Source organism: Rhinatrema bivittatum, chromosome 9 (assembly GCF_901001135.1).
Source record: "Rhinatrema bivittatum chromosome 9, aRhiBiv1.1, whole genome shotgun sequence".
Taxonomy (NCBI): Eukaryota; Metazoa; Chordata; class Amphibia; order Gymnophiona; family Rhinatrematidae; genus Rhinatrema; species Rhinatrema bivittatum.
Window position 1 is genome coordinate 686,804 of NC_042623.1, and position 25,987 is coordinate 712,790.

Here is a 25,987-nt window from a genome sequence, read left to right on the forward strand (position 1 = left end):
TAGTGCGTTAACATCTGTGTTCAAAGCTTTCAGTAGAACTCTATCCAGAAAGACCTAAGTTATCTCTTTCTGGTACTGCATTTCAGAAGTATTTAGGTATTATAATAATTTGCAAAGGTTTCACATATTTTTATTATTTGTAACTAATATTTGACTCTGTGAAAAGTTGTGTGACAATGTGCTCAGCTGAAATCTTCTTAGTTTGATAAGCTAACAGGTTATCTGAGTATAGTACATTTATTTAGTTCTTCTATGAATAAAATGAGAAGGTTGGACTTGGGCATGATCTAGTTTTCCTGCCAGTGCATTTGAAGGGCACCTCTTATTTAGGATTTCCAGGTCCTTCAAGTCATCCCTGACTTGAGACTCTCTGTTCATATTGGGCCAGATTTTAAAACTTATGCGTGGGCGTAGACTTGTGTGTGCAACCTGGCGCGCACAAATCTACGCCCAATTCTATAACATGCGCGAGCAGCCGCATGCATGTTATAAAATCTGGGGTCGGCGTGCACAAGGGGCTACACACTTGTGCACCTTGCGCGCAACGAGCCCAAGGGGAGCCCCGATGGCTTTCCCCGTTCCCTCCAAGGCTGCGCCAAAATTGGAGTGGCCTTGGAGGGAACTTTTTTGGATCCCCCCCCACCTTTCCCTCCCTTCCCCTATCTAACCCACCCCCCGGCCCTACCTAAATCCCCCCTACCTTATTTGATGGAGTTACGCCTGCCTCTGCCTCTGGCAGGCGTAACTTGCACGCGCCGGCCAGCTGCCAGCAAGCGAACCTCCGGCACAGCCACTGTGCCAGAGGACTTGGAACTGCCCCCGTACTGCCGCCACGCCCATGGCCCCGCCCCCGGATTGCAGTCATGCCCCTGGCCCCGCCCTGCCCATTTTTGAAAGCCCCGGGACATACGCACATCCCAGGGCTTGCGCGCTATGCTATGGAACTCTCTACCCAAGTATCAGAGACTGACACCAGAAACAAAGAAATTCAAACGTCACCTAAAAACATGGTTATAACCTAACTTAAAATCACCTGCACACAGAACATGCACCCTCAAGGACAAAGTCATTAGGAACCTATCTTCCTACCTTATCCCAAGTATGTGTCAGTTTTAAAATGTATGTTGTTTGACCTCATTAAGTCAATGTGATTGTCGATGTATATTATGAACGTCATGTTGTAAACCAGTGTGATCTTTGTTTGGAATGATGCTTTACAAAATGGATAAATAAAAATAAATACATACATTTTGGAGCTTCAGTTTTCAAGTGACATCTTTATTAACCTTGTTCAATGTATGCAACTGGCATTTTAAAAATAAATAGGGGACAGAGCTGGTAAGAGCACATGTGTATTAAGAAAAGGTGTTCTGGGGGACAGAGTAAAAATTTATTTGCACACTTTGATTTTAAAAAATAAGCATATAAATTGCTCTATACAAGTTACCTCTTGCCTGGAGCAAAGTATTATGCGCTCATATTCACCAGTTATCTAATGATTTTCAAAGCAAACTTCTGAATGTAGTTTTGTTTTAAAAATAGTTGGTAATGCAACTTTTGTTGGTTGTTTTTCTGCAAGAAAGTATATGCATTCTGTCATAATAAGGGCGGATTTTAGAAGGCGCAGGGAACTTATAGATCCATGGGAATTTCTCTCTGAAAATCCAGGGCTGCTGGGGACCACAGTTATCCATAAACTTTGAACCTGCTTTTCAGCAGGTGTAAACTATACAGAGGGATTTCAAAATGAAATTCCTGCACATATTGTACATTCACTCCCAGTCTATTGTTACCACAGGTAAAAGTACGTTTACTGTGAAATACCCCTTTCTTCTATTCTATTACTGGATTATCTCTTTCATTCAAGCCTTCTCCCTTAATCTCTCCTAGATTAAATAACGTCTTTATGACAATTATTTCTATGAACTCTGGAGACAGAAAACGTATCAAGCCTCTCCCATCATCTGCCCTCCAGAATTGTCCATCAAAACATTTTTTCTTCAGTAGCAACTTGGAAAAGAATGACACTTTTCATTCTTCCTATTTTTATTTTTTATAAACCTGTAACTTGTTAAAAACAATTTGAATACAAAAAGGACTGGATAATTTTACAAATTCCTTAGATTATTGACTTTCTTTTTTAATGCTTACCTTTTTTCAATTTGTTCTTTTATTTTGTAAAGTCTGAGAGTTACATATACAACTTTATATGATAACAATATTATTAATAACCTGTAGCCAAATGTACCTTAAAATAGCTGTGCAAGTAAAGTACATTTCCACAATTACAGGCAGCAGAAGCAGAGTGTGTAACAGCATGTTTTACTAACTTGTTGGGACAACAATTGTGATTTTAAATTTCCAAGTATGCTTGACCAATATTTGAATAAACAATAAGAAGAGCTTTTTACCTTCTTCGATGAAATTTTCATTGTTGTTATAGGAGCATGATTCTAAAAAGAGAAAACATACACATTTTGTATTTACATGTGGAAAATATTACCTTATTTGCTTAAATATTTGCTTTCAAATTTACTTGACTTTTACCTGCACCTTTTCATTGGCAGTTACAGAAAGATATGCTATTCCTTGCCTAAGCTGCAACTATAACATTATGATGATCTTTTGAATAGACTGTGACATTCAGTGGTTTGTAGGGGTGTGCATTCATTTCTAATGTTTTGGCAATCCGCAGCGTATAGGGCCATATTCGTTGTATTCATGGGGAAGCGAAACGTACAATGATTCCCCACGAATACAACGCATCTTTGCCGAATAATTCAGCCGTCTAAAGGAGCGAATTTAAACAAACCCCCACCCTCCTGACCCCCCCCCCAAGACTTACCAAAACTCCTTGGTGGTCCAGCGGGGGTCCAGGAGCCATCTCCTGCACTTGGGCCATCGGCTGCCAGTATTCCAAATAGTGCCGATAGCCTTTGCCCTCACTATGTCACAGGGGCTATCGGTGCCATTGGTCAGCCTCTGTCACATGGTAGGAGCACAAGATGGCGCCGGCCATCCACTGTTGTCTACGGCCGGCGCCATTTTGCAACGCCATTTTGCGCAAAATGGCGCCGGCCGTAGACAACACGATTCGACTGCAGGAGGTCGTTCCAGACCCCCGCTGGACTTTTGGCAAGTCTTGTGGGGGTCAGGAGGCCCCCCCAAGCTGGCCAAAAGTCCCTGGGGGTCCAGCGGGGGTCCGGGAGCGATCTCCTACGCTCCTGACCTCAGGGGACAAAAACAAAATGGTGCCGGCGCTACCTTTGACCTGTCATATGACAAGGCAAAGGTAGCACTGGCGCCATTTCTACAAGCACCAGAGGTCCGAGAGTAAAAGATCACACCGGGACCCTTCCTTTGGACCCCAGGTAATTTAAAGCATTTTGGGGGGGGTTCGGGAGGGTGGGGGGATTTATTTTAAAGGGTCGGGGTGGGTTTTAGGGTTGTTTTAGTGTGCCGGTTTTCCCGCCCTACCCCCCACTGGACCCCAGGTAATTTAAGGCATTTTGGGAGGGTGCGGGAGGGTGGGAGATTTATTTTAAAGGGTCGGGGTGGGTTTTAGGGATGTTTTAGTGTGCCGGTTTTCGATTTACACGATTTTCACGATATTTAAAAAACCCAAACGGCGACGATCCGATTCCCTCCCCCTCCCAGCCGAAATCGATCGTTAAGATGATCGATCACACGATTCACATCTCTAGTGAGTACTAACCCTTTCAGTCTGTCTCACCTTCAGCTTCAGCGCTCTGTGTCTACATCTGGGACCTGTCCCTGCTATGCCGCACTGCCTATCACCTTCTCGAATGTGAGACTGGTCTCCTCTGCTGAGGACCCCTGGACTACTTCACTGGGTTACCTTCACTGCTGCCTGCTGCCCGGGCAGTACCATCGAGCTGTACAATAAATACAACTTCTCTGTGTCTGCATGTATAGAGTCTAGCCTAGTACTGCGGTTCCTCACAGGGCTCCTCCCCGTGGGAGTGGCCATCACCACAGTACCCAAGAATCCACTCCAACACCTCATAACCATAACACTGTGTTCCACTTTTTGGGATCCTTTATATTTCTTAAAAGCTGCTTCTTTTGCGTTTATTATATCAGCCACCTCCTTTGTGAACCAGATTGGTTTCTTATTTCTCCTACTGTCTAAGTGATGGCTTTGCTGCCACTTAGCCAGATAAATTAAAACTTTTCTGGCTATGTTGAACATATATGCCACTATATTGAAGTGTAGATTTATATTTATTTATTTAAAAACTTTTCTATACCATCGTTAAGTTATATACCATCAGAACGGTTTACAAAGAAGCACATATATACATATTTGGTAAATTGTATAACTTAATACTATCTATAGGAAGTGCCATTAAAGTCTGGTAACATAGGGCCTCATTTTCCAATATCACAGTGGTAACGCATGAGGGGGTGTGTCCCATGCAAATAAGGCATTTTTCGATGTTTTCGCCATTTGCAGAAATGGATTCGCAAATCGCGAAAACATTGTGCACCGCGATAAAACAACCAATGAATCTTCACAGTACATGAAAGTGTCCGAACAGCCTATTTCCACTCCTAGGTGCTGAGAGAGAGAGAGAGAGAGAGAGAGAGAGAGAGAGAGAGAGAGAGAGAGAGAGAGAGAGAGAGAGAGAGAGAGAGAGAGAGAGAGAGAGAGAGAGAGACTTGCTATAGTGCCTATGCCCTAGACAGGTATTTGTATCCCTATGGGAGGGCCACCTAGTAACTCGAGGTGGGGATTAGGTATGAGCATAGGGGGTTGGGGGCCACTTTCACATTCAACATGAGACGTACGGAAAGAACAGTGGTCTCTAGTGAAGATTTGCTGGCCGTCGGAGTGAGGAAACTCACTCCAAAAAGAGATTTGGGCAACGTTCTCTCCACCTAGCTTGTTGCCCAGGTAGAGTGTCCATCAAGCTAGGTGGAGAGAACATTGCCCAAATCTCATCTTGGAGTGAGTTTCCTCACTCCGTAAGTCATCAAATCTTCACTAGAGACCACTGTTCTTTCCGTACGTCTCATGTTGAATGTGAAAGTGGCCCTCAACCCCCTACGCTCATACCTAATCCCCACCTCGAGTTACTAGGTGGCCCTCCCATAGGGATACAAATACCTGTCTAGGGCATAGGCACTAGAGCAAGTCTCTCTCTCTCTCTCTCTCTCTCTCTCTCTCTCTCTCTCTCTCTCTCTCTCTCTCTCTCTCTCTCATTGTCATGGACCACAATAACCCTTTACTGGCCCGTAACGCAAATAAAAGTGTTGTAGATAGGAGCCGCGCTAACACTGCGGCTGTTTCCCATTTTACATATGCTCCGCCCCCTGAATATAAAATTATGAATTTGCATTCGCAAATCGCGTTAACGGCTGTTAGCGCGATTTGCGAATTTATCTCCCGCGATATCACTTGGAAAATGACCCCCATAGTTTCATATTAAAGACTGTTTGCTAAATGTTATACATCTTGTATGTATTTTACATCATACACATGCATTTGCACACACGATATAGTATAAGTGCGCATGAGCACATGTGCCTCTATATATTTTATTTATTTAGGAATTTTTATATACCGAGTTATTTTGGGAACATCACCTCGGTTTACAGGTAACTTAATGCAGCAAAAAGCTTTACAATAAAACAGGTAACCTAATGTAGCAACAGGATAAAATATAACAGTAAAATAAATAACTATGTAGAAAGGGTAAATATTACAGGCATGGGGGGATGGCGAATAGTATTCTACAAACATAAATGAGTTGCCATGTACAGGAAGATAAACATGTTCAGGAAACGTTCACTGTGACCTGAGGGGGGGATGTACATTCAGGGAGGAAGACATTATGGGGTATCGGGCTCAGAATTTACAAACTAACAAGACAATTAAGATCAATGGACAAATTCATCCTGGAAGTACCATCAGTAAAACTTGTCCATTTAGAATTTACCAGGAAACGAGCTTTTTCTGTCGCCGGACCAATCCTCTGGAATACCATCCCAGATGAAATTCGTTTAATAGCAAATGTAAAAAAATTTAAAAAGGCTTTAAAAACATATCTCTTTGCCGCTGCATACATTACTTAACAACCCTAACAGTTAAATGAACTCATTGTCAAGAACATTAATATTCTGCTTTGACTTTCTATAATGTCTTTTCAGAAGTAGTTTTTACTAATTTTAACATTTTGGATTTATTTATTTATTTAAGAGTTTTTATATACCGTCATTAAGTTATTCACCATCATAACGGTTTACAGATGGACACCTATATCAAAGGAAAATATAGTTCATAAATAACAAGGGTGGTGCCATTAGAATTCAGTAACATATAAGAGTTTATTTCAAAAGACATTACTTGTGGTTGGGTGCTTAATAGAAATTCATTCTGCTGGTTGACTACCGTTAAAAATAAGTTGAACTAATTCCATTAGGCGCTGGAATTAAGGCGGAGGTCATCACTTTCCCCAGTGATGTCAAGGTAGCAAAGAAAGAGGTGAGCATTGGTGGTTGCAGCCATCTGCAACTGACAGGCGTAACAATCACCTTGTGCAGCAGGAAGTGATCCTGTAGCAAGGACATGCCCTACAGGTGATGCATGAAATCTCATGAGTAAATGTTTAAAATTAGGAGCAGAAATACACGTGTATAGGAGATGGACTCCACTTGTCTGGATTAGTTTTGACTTATCTGGATAAGTCTTAAAAACACTTGTTATTCGAATAAGACAGCCAGATAAATCTTCAACTGCTAGTTATCTGGCAATCTTACTTATGTGACTAAGTAGCACTTTTAGTTATCTGACTGTCTTACTTATGTGACTAAGTAGCACTTTTAGTTATCTGGCAATCTTACTTATGTGACTAAGTAGCACTTTTAGTTATCTGACTCTCTTACTTATATGACTAAGTAGCACTTTTAGTTATCTGACTCTCTTACTTATGTGACTAAGTAGCACTTTTAGTTATTTGACTGTCTTACTTATGTGACTAAGTAGCACTTTTAGTTATTTGACTGTCTTACTTATGTGACTAAGTAGCACTTTTAGTTATCTGGCAATCTTACTTATGTGACTAAGTAGCACTTTTAGTTATCTGGCTGTCTTACTTATGTGACTAAGTAGCACTTTTAGTTATCTGGCAGTCTTACTTATGTGACTAAGTAGCACTTTTAGTTATCTGACTCTCTTACTTATGTGACTAAGTAGCACTTTTAGTTATCTGACTGTCTTACTTATGTGACTCAGTAGCACTTTTAGTTATCTGACTGTCTTACTTATGTGACTAAGTAGCACTTTTAGTTATCTGGCAATCTTACTTATGTGACTAAGTAGCACTTTTAGTTATCTGGCAATCTTACTTATGTGACTCAGTAGCACTTTTAGTTATCTGGCTGTCTTATTTAGCCAGATAAGTCATAAATAGTGCTACTTAGCCAGATAAGTAGCGTTTTTGAGATTTATCTGTCTAAGTGGCGGCTTTGCTGCCACTTAGCCCATATAAGTTAAAACTTGTCTGGCTATGTTGAACATACATGCCACTATATTGTAGTGTAAATGTACATGTATTTTACATCATACATGTGCATTTGCACACATGATATAGTATAAATGCGCTTGAGCACGTGTGCCTCTATGTGTTTGTTTGTGGGCATGCTCGCATGTTTTTTAATGTTATCCTCAACGCAGGTAAATGGTCTTTTGAAAATTGTTATGATAGTACCTTACATTTACATTTTCCTTTGAAAATTACCCTGTTGATCTGTTTAATTTGTTACCCACCAGGAGCAAGCTTCTTTGAACTGGTGGGACAGAAATTTGCAAAATAAAGAATTATAAAAGAAATGTGACAACAGGACTATTCAGATCAACAAAGTTCAATGTTGAAGTCTATTTTCAGGAATGAAAAAAATAAACTGAATACCCCAGACAGGAGCAGCTCATTTAGCACTGAAAAATCAACATTAGTTTAGCAAAGTAAAGTTGTTCTCCTGATTGGGGCTGAATGCTTACCAGACTGCCCCCCTCCCTAATTTCATTGCAAAGGAACAGTTTTCACATTGCAGGTACCTCTTTCAACTGATCCCAATACCCACATTTATGCAGATCAGGCATCATCAGCATGGAAAAGGCACAAAATCAGAGTGAAAGGTCCAAGGCAGCAAGGGGAGGGCTGAGAGAATATTAATGGTATTTTTTTTTTGGCATTGGGGATGTTTTACTGGTATTTTTCAGTTAAAACCTAACCTCAGAAGCCCTAAATATAATGAAAGGAGTTGAACTAGTTACAAATGTATTTGACTAATTCTATTTTCTTAAGTGGATCTTAAGCATCTATATTGCTTCATATAAAATTCATGCAAGCAAAACTGTGCAATTCTGATTCTGGGTGTGTGGGAGCATGGGGAGGAGTTTGCATGCAAGCAGAGAATGCATCCATGTCACAGAAATATATACATACAACTCAAGACACTTCTGAAAAGGCTGGAATATACTTGTTTCTGACCTATACTGGTAAATAAAAAGTGTGACTTGTAACGTATATATCTTAATGATATTTAAAATGAAGATCAATCTAAACCCACAAAAGGAAAATCAAATATTTTATTTAACAGTACAAACAAAAAAATAAAAATCTTAGGACTTTAGTTTGTGTCAGTGCTATAGTCCTGTTTAAATATTTCATGTTGGTCACAATTCTGTAAAGTTTCCCTCTCACAAAGTAGAGAGGCAAATCACCATAAAACAAGGAATGGAAGAGGGAGAAAAAGATGTGCCAGAAATATGGAGATATGAGGAAAGGGGTAGTATACAGGGGTCTGATTCTCATTCAGGCTGATGCAATATCCACGGGGGAAAGACGGGTGCTCATGATTGACCACCTGCTTTCCTAACGCGTGCCCACCCATCTCTTCCAGGTGCGTGATGCAGTAGGCAAATGAGCCGCTACGTTAAAAAGGAAGCATCTCCTCAGCATCGGTCACCCAGGAGAAGTGGCTGTTCCCCGGGGTAGAATAACGGACGCTCAACCTATGCACAGCCTGCCCATGAGAGAAGGTACTGCCTGCTGGTTAGCTGCCGAGACAAACGCCTCAAGGTGTGCTGTCATCGCAGAGCCCTCCGCGAGCTGCAAAGTCGCTGCAAACCTGGCCTCTATAATGCTGAGAACGGATGGTAATTTGCTAAAGCTAGCCAGTCACGTTTATTAATAACCCCTTTTGCAAGTCAAGGCATCTGACGTGCACAGATGTAGGCAGTGCAAGTGTTTGCTGTGTTCAGGAGATCCTCATGAATGTCTTTTTTCTAAGATCCATAAACGTTTTGTCTTTTTCTAACTGGTAAGCCTGAAAAGTCTGGTAAATAAAAGTCTGAATCTGAAGTAAACAGTGACCTTTACTGAGCAGCGGGGATTGCGTCCATATGAGGTAATAAGTGGTCAGTTCTGTAAAGCTGCCCCACCCCTGAACAGGGAGAGACAAGAGGAGGGAGGACACATCCTACCCTTTTCTCCTAATATATGTGTGCAGATCTTTAATACATAAAAACCACTGAATAATAAAAGAACAATAACAAACATAAAAACCTAATATAGCAATCAATAAAAGATAAAACAAACTGGTTCCAAGATCAGAAGTTAGGTGCCGAGTGACCCTATTTTGCTATGTATGCCTGCTTCAGGGGAAGTTTTTAAAGAATCTTTGATTTACTTTTTTTATTTTTAAATTCCCCTGTTTTCCTTAAAGAATAAGAAAATTGATTTGATTTATATTTTGCTTTCCGCAGCACTTCAGAGTGGATTACATTCAGGCACTGGAGGTATTTCCCTATCCCCAGAGAGCTCACAGTCTAAGGGGTAGATTTTAAAAAGGTTCATGTGGGCAGACATGAGCCCGCGCTACCTGGCACGCAAGTTATAAAATCAAGGGTTGGCGTGCACAATTGTGTACCTTGCGCGTGCGCCGAGCCGCGCTGCCTTCCCCTGTCCCTTCCCCCTAACCTGACCTTCCCCCAGCCCTACCTCCCCCCAAATCTTTGTCTTACCTTTTGCACCTGCCTCTGCCCCCAGACTGCCCCTTTAGTAAAGCCCCGGGACTTACCCGCATCCCGGGGCTTTATGTGCGCCACAGGGCCTTTTGAAAATAGGCCCAGCGCCCGCAACCTTTTGAAAATCCGGCCCTAAGTTTGTATCTGAGGCAATGGAGGGTAAAGTGGTTTGCCCAAGGTCACAAGGAGCGAGAGTGCTCACTGCTCTAACCCCTAGGCTACTCCTCCACGCCTGAAAAGATCTTAAAAAGGGAATGACCCTATTCTTCCATAACCCCAAGTCATTCTTGTCCAAAATCCCTCTCAGTTCGCCAAGCTTTTCAACTTTTCTTTGGAATTATATTTAAGTTTGAAATCATGCAAAGCTTCTTAGCAGTCCATAAATAAAGCCTGCCCATGTTAAACCACCAACAGGTCAGTCAATACCATCAGGAAGCACATGGACTCTAGAGGGGTTTTTTAGTGAGCTAAATCATGCATAAGTGCTGTTTCCTAATCTCATTCAAAACACCCCCAGGAATCTTCCTCTAATCAATGTGGCTTCATGATACACTATTCCACAATGTATTCGTTCATGGCAGGACCAGTTTATCTGATCTTTAAGCAAGTGGTTTTGTGTTTTCTGAAGTCTTTACATTAACATGCAAGTTTCAAGACCAAATAATAAAGTCAAACCTTAAAAACTTCCAGTTCTTCCAGGATAAGTTCTCCATTTGCAGAGCTGTTTATGGGGAGAACTACAACTTTTTGAACTGTACCTTGGTCTAGAATAAGGAAACAAACAACTTATTACAATATATAAATATGAATTCTGGAAAATAAGTAATAGAGATGGACAAATCCAGACGTGCCAAGTGACTTAGCTGAAGAAGGGAGACTATAGGCCAGGCCTGCATTTCTGCATCAATTTCAAATGTGTTTATTATAAATTCCAGGCGTTTATATACTCAGAGTTCACCATCTGAGACTCCCTCATAGGGGATCTGAAAGCCACAATCCTGCTTCTCTTCCCCCTGTAACTACTGAAACAAATGTCTCTATGTAGTTGAGTCCTCTTACCTCCACATGCCCCCTTGGACTGCCCCTTTTTAATCTGCTTACATGTGCATGCATGGTGAAGGTAGACACACTTTTATTTGCTCTACAGTTTTCACTTTGGGAGACTGAGCTGCCTAACCCTGTAGTTACTCAGCTAAGTCCCTCTGAAAACTGACTTATTAAAGTTCAGTCGAGATCAGGAAGCACATTTTATAACAGCAGATTGCAGCGGTGAGGGGTATAATTCTGTGTTATAAAAATTGGACAAATGTGAAAAATGTCAGGAGTTCCAAGTTTCTTTTAATTATCTGACAGTAATTTAGAAACCCAGAGGAAGGAAAATGAAATCTCTACTATACATCTTCAGCCAGTTCACAGAAACATTGAACATAAAAGCAGATAAAGGTTCTGGAAACCATCTCGTCTACCTTCTTCTCTTTCTTGTCACAATACACAGAGCCTTCTTAATCGCAAGCTTTGCTATCAAATCATGACATCCAAGGATTGCCCGCTTATCCCATGACCTCTTCAATTCTGTTCCTGTTTTTGCTATCACTGCTGTTCATTTATCATCCGTGCTGTCTCTGAAGAGTATTTCTTAATTCTTAATGCTTCACCTGAGACTATCCTCTTTAAAGTGAATTAATCGGCAGATGGGCGCATGTCCACCTGATGATGTATGGCATCCAGATGTGCGCACAAGTGCTCATGCACGAATGGGTGAGGGGAGTGATGTGGGCAAGGTGTGAGCAGGGCATGAGCGTTCTTGGGCAGGGTCAAGAGATGTGAGCGCATGTACCTATGCACCTGGGCACATGTCCAGCTCTGCTGCCATCCCATTTTACTCCTGCTATGTAGGAGATGAAAGTAAAAAGAAATTACAGTCATCTGTGAGGTGTTGGAGGGGTCCGGGGTAGCTGGGGGTGGGGTGCACACCTAAGAACCAGGATGGTTGGGAGGACCTAGCAAAATAGTGGGCAAACTGGTGGATGAAGTGGTGGAAACTGGTCCTCGGCTGAAAATGTGCCTTTATAAATTACAGGCAGTTGCACATCTGTATGCAGACTTACATCGCTGGGGGTGCAGAAGCTTACATTTAGGCTCACACATTTATGTGCGTAGTGTGCACGTATGTGCATGCATGTTATGAGGTTGCAGACGCACACTTGATATGTGCGCCTGTTTGAAAGCTATCGTCCCTGAGCTTACATCATGACCTCTTCTTCTAGAACTTTGCATGCAATTTTCATTCACTTACAAAGGTAAACTCTCCATGAAACAGTGCCCACAGGAAGGGCAGGGAAGAATTTACAAAAGTCTGTTCTTAGGACCTCTTTTTCCTTCCAGCTCAGTTGGAACCAGTGCTGGGATTTTGGTGCCATGAGCTTCCATTCACAGCCACCTGGGGATGTTTCTCCTATTTTAAAAGACCCAGTTCTCCCTTCTGGACTATAACTCTAGGCACCAGGTGTCACCCTTATTGGTGACCATGACACTGACGCCCTTCTCCCAGATGCTGTGATCACTGCCTCTGCAGTCTTCCCCGTCACAGCCAACCTGGGCTGCAGAAGACACAGTCTGAGAACTGAAGCAGGGGCCCTGTGCATGGCAGCCTAAAAAGTGATTTTCTGCAAGCAAATGGCCTTAATTGTTTAACTACCAAATGAATGAATTTAAAACAGTTTTGCTACTGGGAAAGCTCTGCAGGTCATCCTTTTATGTACAAAATACAGTGTTGTGTATTCTCCAGATTTACCGTGGAAAGCTGGTCAGACATTGCCTCTGGCAGTCCCACTAACACATTCTATTGGCATCCGCTCAGCAATGCCTCACCACAGACTTTTCCTGAGCAAACCCACCAATAATTTTCACCACATGCTTTCCGCATTTTTATTTCTAATGTTTATCTTTACATTCATAAATACAGTAGAGGTCACATCAACCATTTAATTTTCTTGCTTCTTATTACTAAGTTTGAGTTTGATCAGACAAACATTTATATTCCTTCAAGACAAAATAGAGAATTACATTTCTGGGTTAAAAGACAGATGAGAAATGAGATTTTTTAAACCAGTATTTGATGCAAGAAGTGGAAAATTCTACTTTATGCAAAGAAATGTAAAGTATTTCCAGATGCGTTTATAAATTAAGAATAAATCTCCAAAGTGGCTAGTACATTTTTTGAAATGATTGTTCTAATGGTGTTGCATTCAATCTTTTTATTGTTTTTCTATGAAGGAAAAGTACCTCTGACTTTATAAAACTTGCACAGTTTGCACATAGGTGCTTTAATGTAGTTGCTAAAAAATTAATTGAAAATCTGATATAGAACAAATTTCCAAAATTGAAAGTGACTATCTGGATGGCAAGAAACAAGTTCTTGAGTAAACATTGCTTGATTAGCAGGAATGAATATATAAAGGTGAATAGCAGGCATCAATTAGAAATGTGCAAGTCTGCCGGGCTGGAGTGTGTCAAGCGAGTTTTAAAAGCCGCCTGAGTGTGTGCAAACCTCCCACTGCATGTACATAATGAAAACTTCCAAAAAGGGGCCAGACATGGGCGTGGTCCGGCGAGGGGTGGGCGTGGCCAGGACGAGACATGGGCGTGGTCCGGGCATGGTCCGGGTGAGGGTGGGCGTGGTCCAGACGAGGGATGGGTGGGGTCCGGGCACGGTCCGGGCGAGGGTGGGCGTGGTCTGGGTGAGGGTGGGCGTGGTCCAGCGAGGGGCGGGCGTGGCCAGGACAGACATGGGTGTGGTCCGGGCATGGTCCGGGCGAGGGTGGGCGTGGTCCAGGTGAGGGATGGCGTGATCCAGGCGAGGCACGGGCGTGGTCCAGGCGAGGCATGGACGCTTCAAATTAGCACGTAAATACTTATAAGCACAGGGACGCTGCCACATAACTGTACTTCTGCTATGGAGGACATGTAAGGAATAAAAGAAGGGTCCGGGTAACAGAGGAGAAGGGAGGCAATTAAACTAGGGGGGTTTGGAAGTCGTATCCCTTAACTGGATGAACTGGGAAAACTGGTAATGGCTCTGGTATGTGTTTCTTTTGAAATCCCCCCACTTACATGGTAGAAACTAGGGATGTGAATCGTGTGATCGATCATCTTAACGATCGATTTTAGCTGGGGGGGGAGGGAAATCTGATCGTCATGGTTTTTTTTGTTAAAAAATCGTCAAATCGTAAATCGGCGGGAAAACCGGCACACCAAAACAACCCTAAAACCCACCCCGACCCTTTAAAACAACCCCCCCACCCTCCCGAACCCCCCCAAAATGTTTTAAATTACCTGGGGTCCAGTGGGGGGGGGGGGGATCCCGGTGCGATCTCCCGCTCTCTGGCCACGGCTGCGTTAATAGAAATGGCGCCGGTGGCCCTTTACCCTTACCATATGACAGGGCAAAGGTAGCGCCGGCGCCATTTTGGTTCCTGTCACCCGACGTCATGAGTGCAGGAGATCGCTCCCGTACCCCTGCTGGACCCCCAGGGACTTTTGGCCAGCTTTGGGGGGCCTCCTGACCCCACAAGTCTTGCCAAAAGTCCAGCAGGGGTCCGGGAGCGACCTCCTGCTTTCGGGCCATATTGCCAATATTCAAAATGGCACCGGTGCTACCTTTGCCCTCACTATGTCATACGACCCGGGTAATACAGGGGTAATATGTTTTAATTAATTATTAAAATCTGCATCTGCATTTATCTTACCTGTTCCCAAAAATAATACATGATAACTCCCATCTGCAGCATTCACCCGGTCTACAGCTATCTTGGTATATTTGTAGTCTGTGCCTGTCCTTATGATCAGCGGTCTCTTATGTATTGGGTAGATGGAATTGAACATGAGTGGATGGTTCCTGATGAAGGTAACAACGTCATCTGGGAACTCCTTGGTTGTTAGCACATTGGGTGTGAAAGCTCCTCCGGGGCACTGTGAAGGAATATTAAGGATATAAGTTACCCACAGACAACAGACATCACGTGAAGATTTTTAGCATTTAGAACAGCAGTAATATACTAGAAACTGCTTCTTCTCTATTAAGTAGATGGAAGCCGATATTTAATGTGGGCAAGAGTAAGATATGGTCCTGGAGCAGAAGACTAGATTGGTGGCGGTGCTACATTATTTATTAACCCTAACAAGAGAAAGACCTGAGTATATTAGTTAATAACTGGTATTGAATTAGTAAAGCAATGCGAAGGAGGTGTGACTTGGCATGTTTGCATGTACTAAGGATGGTGTTGCAAGCTATGTCTGCATGTACTAAGGATGGTGTTGCAAGCTATGTTTGCATGTACTAAGGATGGTGTTGCAAGCTATGCATCCACTTTAGTACATGTGGGAAACTACTGGGGTATTTCATGTATACAAACTGAATAAATTTGCACCTGCAGTTTCTGCAGGTAGCTGATTAAGGTCAAAGAGCAATTGCAATGTTAGAAATCAATTATACGCACACAGTTTTCCTCCCCCAGCCCAAATAATACCCTTATCATCCCTAGGAACAACTCTGTGCATTGTAAAAGCTCATGCATATCTTTAGAGAAGTCAAGGACATTTAACTCAAACAGCACAAAGCTGATATGCACCAACAAAAGCATGGACTTCAGAGAGATAATGTCTGATGATCTCTGGCAAAACAGTGTCATAATTCAGTGGCCAGAGCCAGAGGAACACTAGGATGCAGACGAAAAGAATGTGAGATCAGTGGTGAGACCTCATCTAAAATATACTGGTGAATTTTCAAAGGAGTTTCATATGTAAATGTAACATGGTATTGTAGCAATTTTCAAAAGCCATTTATCTGAGTAAAGTGCACTTACACAGGTAAATCATATGGACAATTCAATGGCAGTGTTAGGATCCTGCCTGCAGCTAGACCCGCAGGCAGTCCCTCACCTTCCGCCGATGCTGGAGGCTCTGATTTGGTCGGTGCCTCCGCGGTCCTGAAGCCGACGCCATCCCTCCTTCTTCCATGGTTTAGCGCCGCTGCCGGACTGCTGCCTCCTATCATTGTCGCGGCTGGAACCGCCACCGGGGTCCTTGTTCAAGCGGCAGGAAGCCACTGATGCCGCTGCCTGTTTCCACTTCACGGCAAGGGGTACCGCTGCCGCCGCTGTCTGCCTGGCCTCCCATGCGGCATGGATGCCGCCACAGGCTCCTGCTTCCTGGACTCCTCCATAGGCGCAGGTGCGCACCTCTACTCTTCTTTTAATGGTGGGAAAAGACCCACGGCCTAATGATGTCATCCATCCTCACCTGGGCCAGCCCTATAAAAGGACCCTGCTTCAGTCTCTCAGGGCCTTTGGATCCGGTCTCCACAGCGTCTGTGGTCTTCTTCCGGTCCACATCCTCCGTGGTCTTCCTATGCCTTGTTGGATCTTCGTTCTATGTTCTTCATGTTCCTGATCTTCTTCATCTTGATATTCCTGGTCTCATCCCTCATTGGAGCTCCTTCTTCGCTTGTTCCTGATGTCCAGTCGTCCTGATGTTCTATGTCCTGATGTTCCTGTTGTCCGATGTTCCAGCCCTGAATCCGTCTTCCTCATCTCATCTTCAGCTCTGCATCCATTTCCCAGGTTCCTTGTCTGTCCACCTTTGCTGGCGTGCTGGCGTGCTGCCGTTGTGGTCTGTGACCAGCCCATGGTGGGCTGTGTAGGGCACCTTGTGGCACAAGGCCTACCTTCTAGTCTGCAGTGCAAGCCTCTGGAAGACTCCTGTTTTTAATGCCTAACATCTGAATCCTGAGTCTTGAATCCTGAATCCTGAGTCTTTAATCTTGTCCCAGTCTTCGGAATTCCTTGTGCCTGCTTCCGCCCATGCCCAAGACTCTGCCAGAACCTGCTCTGCTTCAGCGTGGGCTGCGACCTGCCACAGGCGGCTGTGTAGCCTGTGCCCAGTGCAGGCCTCTCCTGAATCTTCGTCATGTCCTGGCTTCAGTTCCACTGCTTCTTCTGGAGTCTGCTTCGCCTTCGGTGTGGTCTGTGACCAACCATGGAGAGCTGTGTAGGGCGTGCTGCGATGCAGCACTCACCCAGTACTTTCTCCTGAATCCTGAACCCTTGCCTGAAACCTCCAAATATCCTGAATCCTTGTCTGAGTCTTCAAGCAAACTGAATCCTTGTCTGAGTCTTCTGAGTAACCTGAAACCTTGTCTGAGTCCTCCGAGTATCCTGAGTCTACGTCTGAGTCCTCCGAGTATCCTGAGTCATCGTCTGAGTCTTTTTGTTCCTGCCCTCAGCCTCCGTCTGGCCTCATGCACTCATCCTTGCCAAGCGGCTGGTCCGGAAGCACTATTGAGTGGCCGGAGGTCTACTCTCGAGACCAGCATTGCGTTGCTGGGTCTCATTGGTGCGTGTATGTCCAGTGGAGGGCTGAGACTGCCTTGTTCCTGCTCCAAGTATTCCTTGCCTTGTCTTCAGTCCAGCCTTGTTCCTGCTCTGCTCGTGCTTGTATTTGCTCACCTCTCATGGAGTGTCTTGGGGCTCCTCCCTGAGCCACGCCCTGATCCAAGGGCTCACAATCTCCTTCGAGAAGCGACTGCACCTCAGCGCTTGCAACACGATCTGAAGGCCATGAGCTTGGTAAGCTGTGCCTGTGACGGGCTCAAGTTCCTGGACATTTTTTGATAGCCTTGATTTTGCCCAAAGCCTTTGCTTCAAGTTCCCGGACACTCTTGAACCTTTTTCCTTGCCCAGAGAATTTTGCTCCCAGTTTCATGGACATTTGATACCTTGTTTCTAGCGGAATGTTTTTTTCTTTTGCTGCTTGTTTCACCTCTTCAGTTGTCTGGATCCCATGACCTGCAGGAAGTACCTACCACTGTACCAGGGACCATCTCCATTCTTTCCACTGCGATGTTGGTTCACCTTCCTGGGTTCCATACAACCTGCAGGAGGCGCCTGCGCCCAGATTTTCACATCCAGTTCCATGTCTGACTCCATTGCCAAGTATCTTCAAGCTTCAGGTAGTTGGACTGAACCAAATCACGGTGAACCTAGAAGATGTGGTAGACCTGATTGACAAACTTAAGAGTAGTAAATCACCTGGACCGGATGGTATATACCCCAGAGTTCTGAAGGAACTAAAAAATGAAATTTCAGACCTATTAGTAAAAATTTGTAACTTATCATTAAAATCATCTATTGTACTTGCAGACTGGAGGATAGCAAATGTAACCCCGATATTTAAAAAGGGCTCCAGGGGCGATCCGAGAAACTACAGACGGGTTAGCCTGACTTCAATGCCAGGAAAAATAGTGGAAAGTATTCTAAACATCAAAATCACAAAACAAATAGAAAGACATGGTTTAATGGAACAAAGTCAGCATGGCTTTACCCAAGGCAAGTCTTGCCTCAAAAATCTGCTTCACTTTTTTGAAGGAGTTAATAAACATGTGGATAAAGGTGAACCGGTAGATGTAGTATACTTGGATTTTCAGAAGGAGTTTGACAAAGTTCCTTATGAGAGGCTTCTGGGAAAAGTAAAAAGTCATGGGATAGGTGGCGATGTCCTTTTGTGGATTACAAACTGGCTAAAAGACAGGAAACAGAGAGTAGGATTAAATGGACAATTTTCTCAGTGGAAGGATGTGAGCAGTGGAGTGCCTCAGGGATCTGTATTGGGACCCTTACTTTTCAATGTATTTATAAATGATCTGGAAAGAAATACGACAAGTGAGGTAATCAAATTTGCAGATGATACAAAATTGTTTAGAGTACTTAAATCACAAGCAGATAGTGATAAATTGCAGGAAGACCTTGTGAGGATGGAAAATTGGGCATCAAAATGGCAGATGAAATTTAATGTGGACAAGTGCAAGGTGATGCATATAGGGAAAAATAACCCATGCTATAATTACACAATGTTAGGTTCCATATTAGGTGCTACTACCCAAGAAAGAGATCTAGGTGTCATAGTGGATAACACATTGAAATTGTTGGTTCAGTGTGCTGCGGCAGTCAAAAAAGCAAACAGAATGTTGGGAATTATTAGAAAGGGAATGGTGAATAAAATGGAAAATGTCATAATGCCTCTGTATCGCTCCATGGTGAGACCACACCTTGAATACTGTGTACAATTCTGTTTGACGCATCTCAAAAAAATATAATTGCGATGGAGAAGGTACAGAGAAGGGCGACCAAAATGATAAGGGGAATGGAACAACTCCCCTATGAGGAAAGACTAAAGAGGTTAGGACTTTTCAGCTTGGAGAAGAGACGGCTGAGGGGGGATATGATAGAGGTGTGAATTGGTTTTTTACTCTTTCGGATAATAGAAAGACTAGGGGGCATTCCATGAAGTTAGCATGTGGCACATTGAAAACTAATCAGAGAAAGTTCTTTTTCACTCAACGCACAATTAAACTCTGGAATTTTTTGCCAGAAGATGTGGTTAGTGCAGTTAGTATAGCTGTGTTTAAAAAAGGATTGGATAAGTTCTTGGAGGAGAAGCCCATTACCTGCTATTAATTAAGTTGACTTAGATAATAACCACCACTATTACTAGCAACGGTAACATGGAATAGACTTAGCTTTTGGGTACTTGCCAGGTTCTTATGGCCTGGATTGGCCACTGTTGGAAACAGGATGCTGCACTTGATAGACCCTTGGTCTGACCCAGTAAGGCATGTTCTTATGTTCTTAACCAATCGAGCGTATTCCACAGCAACTCCAGGTCTTTGGGTTTGAATGACCTGCAGGAGGTGCCTGCACCCTAGTCCTGGCCCCGTTTCACCATTTCCAACTCAGTCCCTGCTTGCTCTGTCCTGGTGCTTGCCCTGGGACTATCTACAGCCAAGACCTTATCTCTGCTTGTGCAAGTGGTGATTCCAGCCCTGGATTCCATTCCAGTTCTTCTGAAAGTAGACAAAGCCATGGGGCCTGATGAGGTTCATCCCAGGATACTGAGGGAGCTCAGAGACGTGCTGGTGGGTCCGCTGTGTGACCTGTTCAATAGATCCTTAGAAACGGGAGTGGTGCCGAGTGATTGGAGAAGAGCAGTGGTGGTCCCCCTTCACAAGAGTGGGAACAGAGAAGAGGCTGGTGACTACAGGCCAGTCAGCATCACCTCAGTGGTGGGAAAAGTAATGGAGTCATTGCTGAAAGAAAAAATGGTGAACTATCTACAGTCGGGAGAATTGCTGGACCAGAGGCAGCATGGATTCACCAGGGAAAGATCCTGTCAAACAAATCTCATTGACTTTTTTGACTGGGTAACCAAGAAATTGGATCAAGGAAGAGCGCTTGATGTCATCTACTTGGATTTCAGCAAGGCTTTTGATACGGTCCCGCACAGGAGACTGGTGAATAAAATGAGAAGCTTAGGAGTGAGTGCCGAGGTGGTGGCCTGGATTGCAAACTGGTTGATGGACAGAAGACAATATGTGATATTAAATGGAACTTACTCTGAAGAGAGAGCGGTGTTAAGCGGAGTGCCGTAGGGATTGGTGTTGGGACCAGTCCTGTTCAATATCTTTGTGAGCGACATTGCGGATGGGATAGAAGGAAAGGTTTGTCTTTTTGCGGATGACACTAAGATCTGCAACAGAGTGGACACGCCGGAAGGAGAGGAGAGAATGAGACGGGATTTAAGGAAGCTGGAAGAGTGGTCGAAGATATGGCAGCTGAGATTCAATGCCAAGAAGTGCAGAGTCATGCATATGGGGTGTGGAAATCCAGAAGAACTGTATTCGATGGGGGGAGAAGGGCTGATATGTACGGAGCAGGAGAGAGACCTTGGGGTGATAGTGTCTAATGATCTGAAGTTGGCGAAACAATGTGACAAGGCGATAGCTAAAGCCAGAAGAATGCTGGGCTGCGTAGAGAGAGGAATATCGAGTAAGAAAAGGGAAGAGATAATCCCCTTAACAGGTCCTTAGTGAGGCCTCACCTGGAGTACTGTGTTCAGTTCTGGAGACCGTATCTCCGAAGGGACAGAGACAGGATGGAGGCGGTCCAGAGAAGGGTGACCAAAAAGGTGGAGGGTCTTCATCAAATTACTTATGAGGAGAGATTGAAGAATCTAAATATGTATACCCTGGAGGAAAGGAGGAGCAGGGTTGATATGATTCAAACTTTTAGATACTTGAAAGGTTTTAATGATCCAAAGACAAGGACAAACCTTTTCCATTGCAAAAAATCAGCAGAACCAGGGGTCACGATTTAAAACTGCAGGGAGGAAGACTGAACCAATGTCAGGAAGTATTTCTTCGAGGAGAGGGTGGTGGATGCCTGGGACGCCCTTCCGGAGGAAGTGGTGAAGACCAAAACTGTGAAGGATTTCAAAGGGGCGTGGGATAAACACTGTGGATCCATAAAGTCTAGAGGATGTGAATGAAGAGAAGAGGCTCGGGAGTGGCTTGCTTGCGGGAATGATGGCTTTTACCTGGAGATTAATATCCTTATTCAATAAACATTCACACAGTTAATGCGACTCCAACATTGCTCTCTGCTTCAACGGCAATTTGTAACAAAGATAACAAAAATTCAGAAGGGATACGCTGAGGGCGGGATCGGGATTCAAAGTAAGTCATGCCAATCTCCAGCATTTCTTCTTGTGGGATGCACCTATATAAAGACGACATCAAGAGTCACTAAATACAATCTACTGGTGTCACAGTGGATATCTTCCAAAAAAGAAATTATCTGTTGTGAATCTTTTACATATGAAGGAAGTGCTGGCACAAAAGGAGCTAGAAAAAAATCAACAAATTTCGAGAGTGGTTCTAATAACGAACCTCTACTCGAGACAATGGGTCTGCCAGGTGGATTTGCAATATTTTTATGAATTTTGGGTAGAAGATAGAAAATTGGAATGACAGGATATTTTTTAATCAATAAATTAACCTCTTTTATTGTCAAAAAACCACATCTTTCTCCTTCTCGCACTAAACATTCGATTTCTTTAGATAAACACATTGTGGGATCTTCTTGCAAAGGACGATAAAATTCAATGTTCAGTAATTTACGATGTACTTCATTTGAATATTGAATTCTGTCTAGTAATACAATTTTCCCGCCTTTGTCCGTGGGCTTAATAATCAATTCATGATTTTCACGTAACTCTTGTATAGCTAAGAGTTCTTCTGATGTTAAATTACAAAACTTATTTACATCGGTAAAACGCTGTCAGGCTTGATGATGCGGCAAAAAATCAAACAAAAATTCACTATGTATATTTATAATTCACAAATATTCCTAGTGAGTGGCACCCTTGGTTGAATAATAGTCACGTTGGCATTTCCTTTTTGGATGACATTTTGTGTAAGTGGAAATCAGGATAAACTCTGTTTGTGTGTTTATAAAATTATACACATGTTGTTCAGCTCTTGAGGCAATACAGTGATAGGCAACCAAAATATGATATAGGGTCTGCAGCAAAAACCATATGAGACTTAAGAACATGCATATGTATACCGTAAATGAGAAGAAAACACAAATAGCAGGATATCTGCTCAAAACAGTATAATAATCTAAAAAAAAACAAATCAAAGTATTATCCCAATTCTTAAAAACAAAACCTAGATTAGTATCATGTTTCCCATGTTTTGTCTGAAAACTATGACTCGTTACCATGAACCTTCTTTTAGGGTGAAAACTACTTTTCCCTCCAACCCACCTAGAATCCATCCATGCAATCTTAAGAACATAAGAACATAAGAAATTGCCATACTGGGTCAGACCAAGGGTCCATCAAGCCCAGCATCCTGTTTCCAACAGAGGCCAAACCAGGCCACAAGAACCTGGCAATTACCCAAACACTAAGAAGATCCCATGCCACTGATGCAATTAATAGCAGTGGCTATTCCCTAAGTAAACTTGATTAATAGCAGTTAATGGACTTCTACTCCAAGAAGTCCATTAACACATCATATTAATAATGCACAAGAAGCAAATGTTTCTTAATGTAGACTTAGTGGCTATGATATGAAACCCCAAGGAGGTAGACTCAGCAATAATGTTAGGAAATGCTATTTCATAGAAAGGGTGATAAATTAAGATTAATAACACTGAATCCGATAGTTTTAATCTTCCTTATGGTGTCCCCCAAGGATCTTCACTCTCTGCAATGTTTTTAATATTTATATGTTCTCTCTCTGTAAACTTTTATCTGGTCTTAATATTACTTATTTTATTTATGCTGATGATGTGTAGATTTTAATTCCCATTGAAAATTCAACTAGTTCTAGTTTAAAAATATGGGATATTTATTTAGTCGCTATTAAAAAAGTTTTATCTGAAATGAATTTAGCTCTGAATGACAAAAAAATCAGAAATCTTGTACATCTGCCCAAAATTAAGTCCCTTGAAGGAACTCGAAATACTGGAAGCTGCAAAAGGTTATTATTAACCTGGATGTTCGAGATTTGGGAATAATATTAGATTGTGAAGTTAGCCTGAAAAAATGGTTAAATAAAACAGTTAAAGATGGATTTTTTAAGTTGAATATTTTAAAGAGAGTAAAACACCTTTTATACCCCAACAATTTTAGGGCAATTTTGCGAGCATTGTGTTATAATATCGAGGTGTTTGGTGGATTCTTAGGGCAAAAATGATGTAATCTCCTTTGGGGAGGAGCCCCGTAGGGAGACTGATGCACTGGGCTAGACTCAATAGCACAAACACAGAGAGAGTTTCTTTTATTGTACATCTAGGATGACCACCAGAGGTGGCAGTAGAGAGCAGGTTAGCTGGTAGCAGTCTGTAATCCTTGGCGAGGGAAACCCGTCCCACAGTGGTGGTGTAAGGCCCCGATGCAGACGTCCAATAAGGCACTATAGGAGAGACAGACTGGCAGATGTTAAACACACTCCCGTAGCTGAGTAGAGAGAATCCCAATGAGCAGTAGAAAGGATAGGTGTTAGCGGTCCGTGGTCCTCGGCAGAGGAGACCTGTTCCACAATGGTGGTGTAGGGCCTGATGCAGAGAGGTAGCGAGGAACTGATGAGAGACAGACTGGTAGAAGTTGTACTCACTCTCTGTGGCTGATAGATGGATTTCTAGTAGGTTGAAGAATGGAGCAGGCACCAGGAAAGACACACAGGCTCTTGAGGAGCGAGAACCTGTAAGAGGATAGGCACCTGTAAATAAGCAGAGGGCCCCCGAGGAGCACCTGTAAATAAGCAGAGGGCCCCCGAGGTCCCCAGGTTAGAGAACCCCGAAGGCTGAAAATAGCTTCCAGTGGATAGAAGCGGCAGAGCAGCTTCAGACCGGGGCATACTGATCCTTGCTAACTCTGCGAGAGTCAGCAAATGGGCAACCTTAAGTATGCGGAAGCAGTAACATCACTCGAGAGGGACGCCCCTGAGGTTCGCGCCAATACTGCAACAAAGGTAGGACACGCACGTGCGCACGCCCTAGGAGACCTTGGGTCAAGATGGCCGAACGCCGCACCAGAGCTGCTCCGGGGAAGCCAGAGGGTGCGGCAAGGAGATGCCACGGACGCCATTTTCCCGAGGCTGGTAGAGAAAGCTGAGAGAAAGTTGAAGCATGTCGGGCGAAGTCGTCTGAGTCTGACGGATGCAACACATTGATTTTTACTAAATTAGACTATTGCAACACCCTCTTACTGGGCCTTCCTGCTAGCATTATGCGACCGCTGCAACTCTTTCAGAATTCTGCTGCAAGGGTATTGACTAACACTAAGAAATTTGAGCACATCACCCCTGTTCTGAAAGAGCTTCATTGGCTCCCTATGGGATACAGGTCACAATACAAAACACTTACATTAATACATAAATCCCTGTACAATGAGAAGCTCGTTTGGTTAAATGCAGCGCTACACTTTCATGTACCAGCACGAATAACCAGATCTGCGAACACTGGGCTATTACCAATTCCGACAATGAAATCTGCTCATATGAACACTGTACGAGAAAGAGCTTTATCTATTGCTGGTCCCAACCTTTGGAACTCTTTACCACCACAGCTGAGGATGGAAACGGATATCAGACTTTTTAAACAAGCCTTTAACAACAAGGATTGATTTCTTTTACTTATAATTTTTAGTGATATACCTTATAATGTTACATTTTGTATTTTTAAGATGTGCTTGGATCCATAGTTTGTGTATTTTAGCTTATGTTGAGAGGTTTTATATTTTAGATGAATCGTTTTAAAAGTTATCCTCCTTTTATACGCAAATTTAGTAACCAACATTTGATTTATGTTGTAAACCGCCGTGATATGTATCAAAATGAACGCCGGTATACAAAAATCATTAAATAAATAAAAATAAATGCCTGGCATGTCCTTCCAGAATGCATGGTGGAAGTTAAAATGGTAATGGACTTCAAAGAGTTATGGGATAAACACAGAGGATCCTTAATTTCAAAAAGTGAAGGGATAGCAAAAGCATACATACATAGAAACATAGTAATGATGGTAGAAAAGGACCATCGGTCCATCCAGTCTGCCCAGCAAGCTTACGGAAGTTTCTGATGAGCCATACAAGTCACTCCCATACTCATCAGTTTCCCAGACTGTCAAAGTCAGGGCCCTTGTGCTTGCTGTTTGAGTCCAATTCTCTGTGCCTTCTGCCATAGAAGCAGAGAGCAATGTTAGAGTTGCATCAAGAGTTTCAGGCTTACTGGTTAAGGGTAATAACTGCTGCATCAGCAAGTTACCCCTATGTTTATTTGTTTTCCCAGACCGTAAAATTCAATATCCTTGTTGCTTGCTGTCTGAATCTAATTCCCCTTTTCCTCTTTTCTCCCTGCCGTTGAAGCAGAGAGCAATGATGGAGTTGCATCAACAGTATGAAGGCTTATTCGTTATGGGTGGTAACCGCCACACCAGCAAGTTACCCTGATGAACTCATTTCTTCATTTGTATCCTCTAGCCTTTAGGGATCCACAGTGATGGAGAAGGTACAGAGAAGGGCAACCAAAAT

General features: G+C 43.1%; 1 protein-coding gene across 2 annotated transcripts in view; it reads right to left on the reverse strand.

The window, feature by feature from the left end:
* Positions 1-25,987, reverse strand: part of SEMA3C (semaphorin 3C) — a 276,094-nt gene that overhangs the window by 37,533 nt on the left and 212,574 nt on the right. For both annotated transcript variants that reach the window (XM_029616209.1, XM_029616208.1), the window contains 3 exons: positions 14,803-15,025; positions 10,730-10,818; positions 2,412-2,453 (listed from right to left, as the gene is read on the reverse strand). In XM_029616209.1, the coding sequence (XP_029472069.1) occupies positions 2,412-2,453; positions 10,730-10,818; positions 14,803-15,025 (354 nt within the window). The remainder of the gene's footprint in view (positions 1-2,411; positions 2,454-10,729; positions 10,819-14,802; positions 15,026-25,987) is intronic.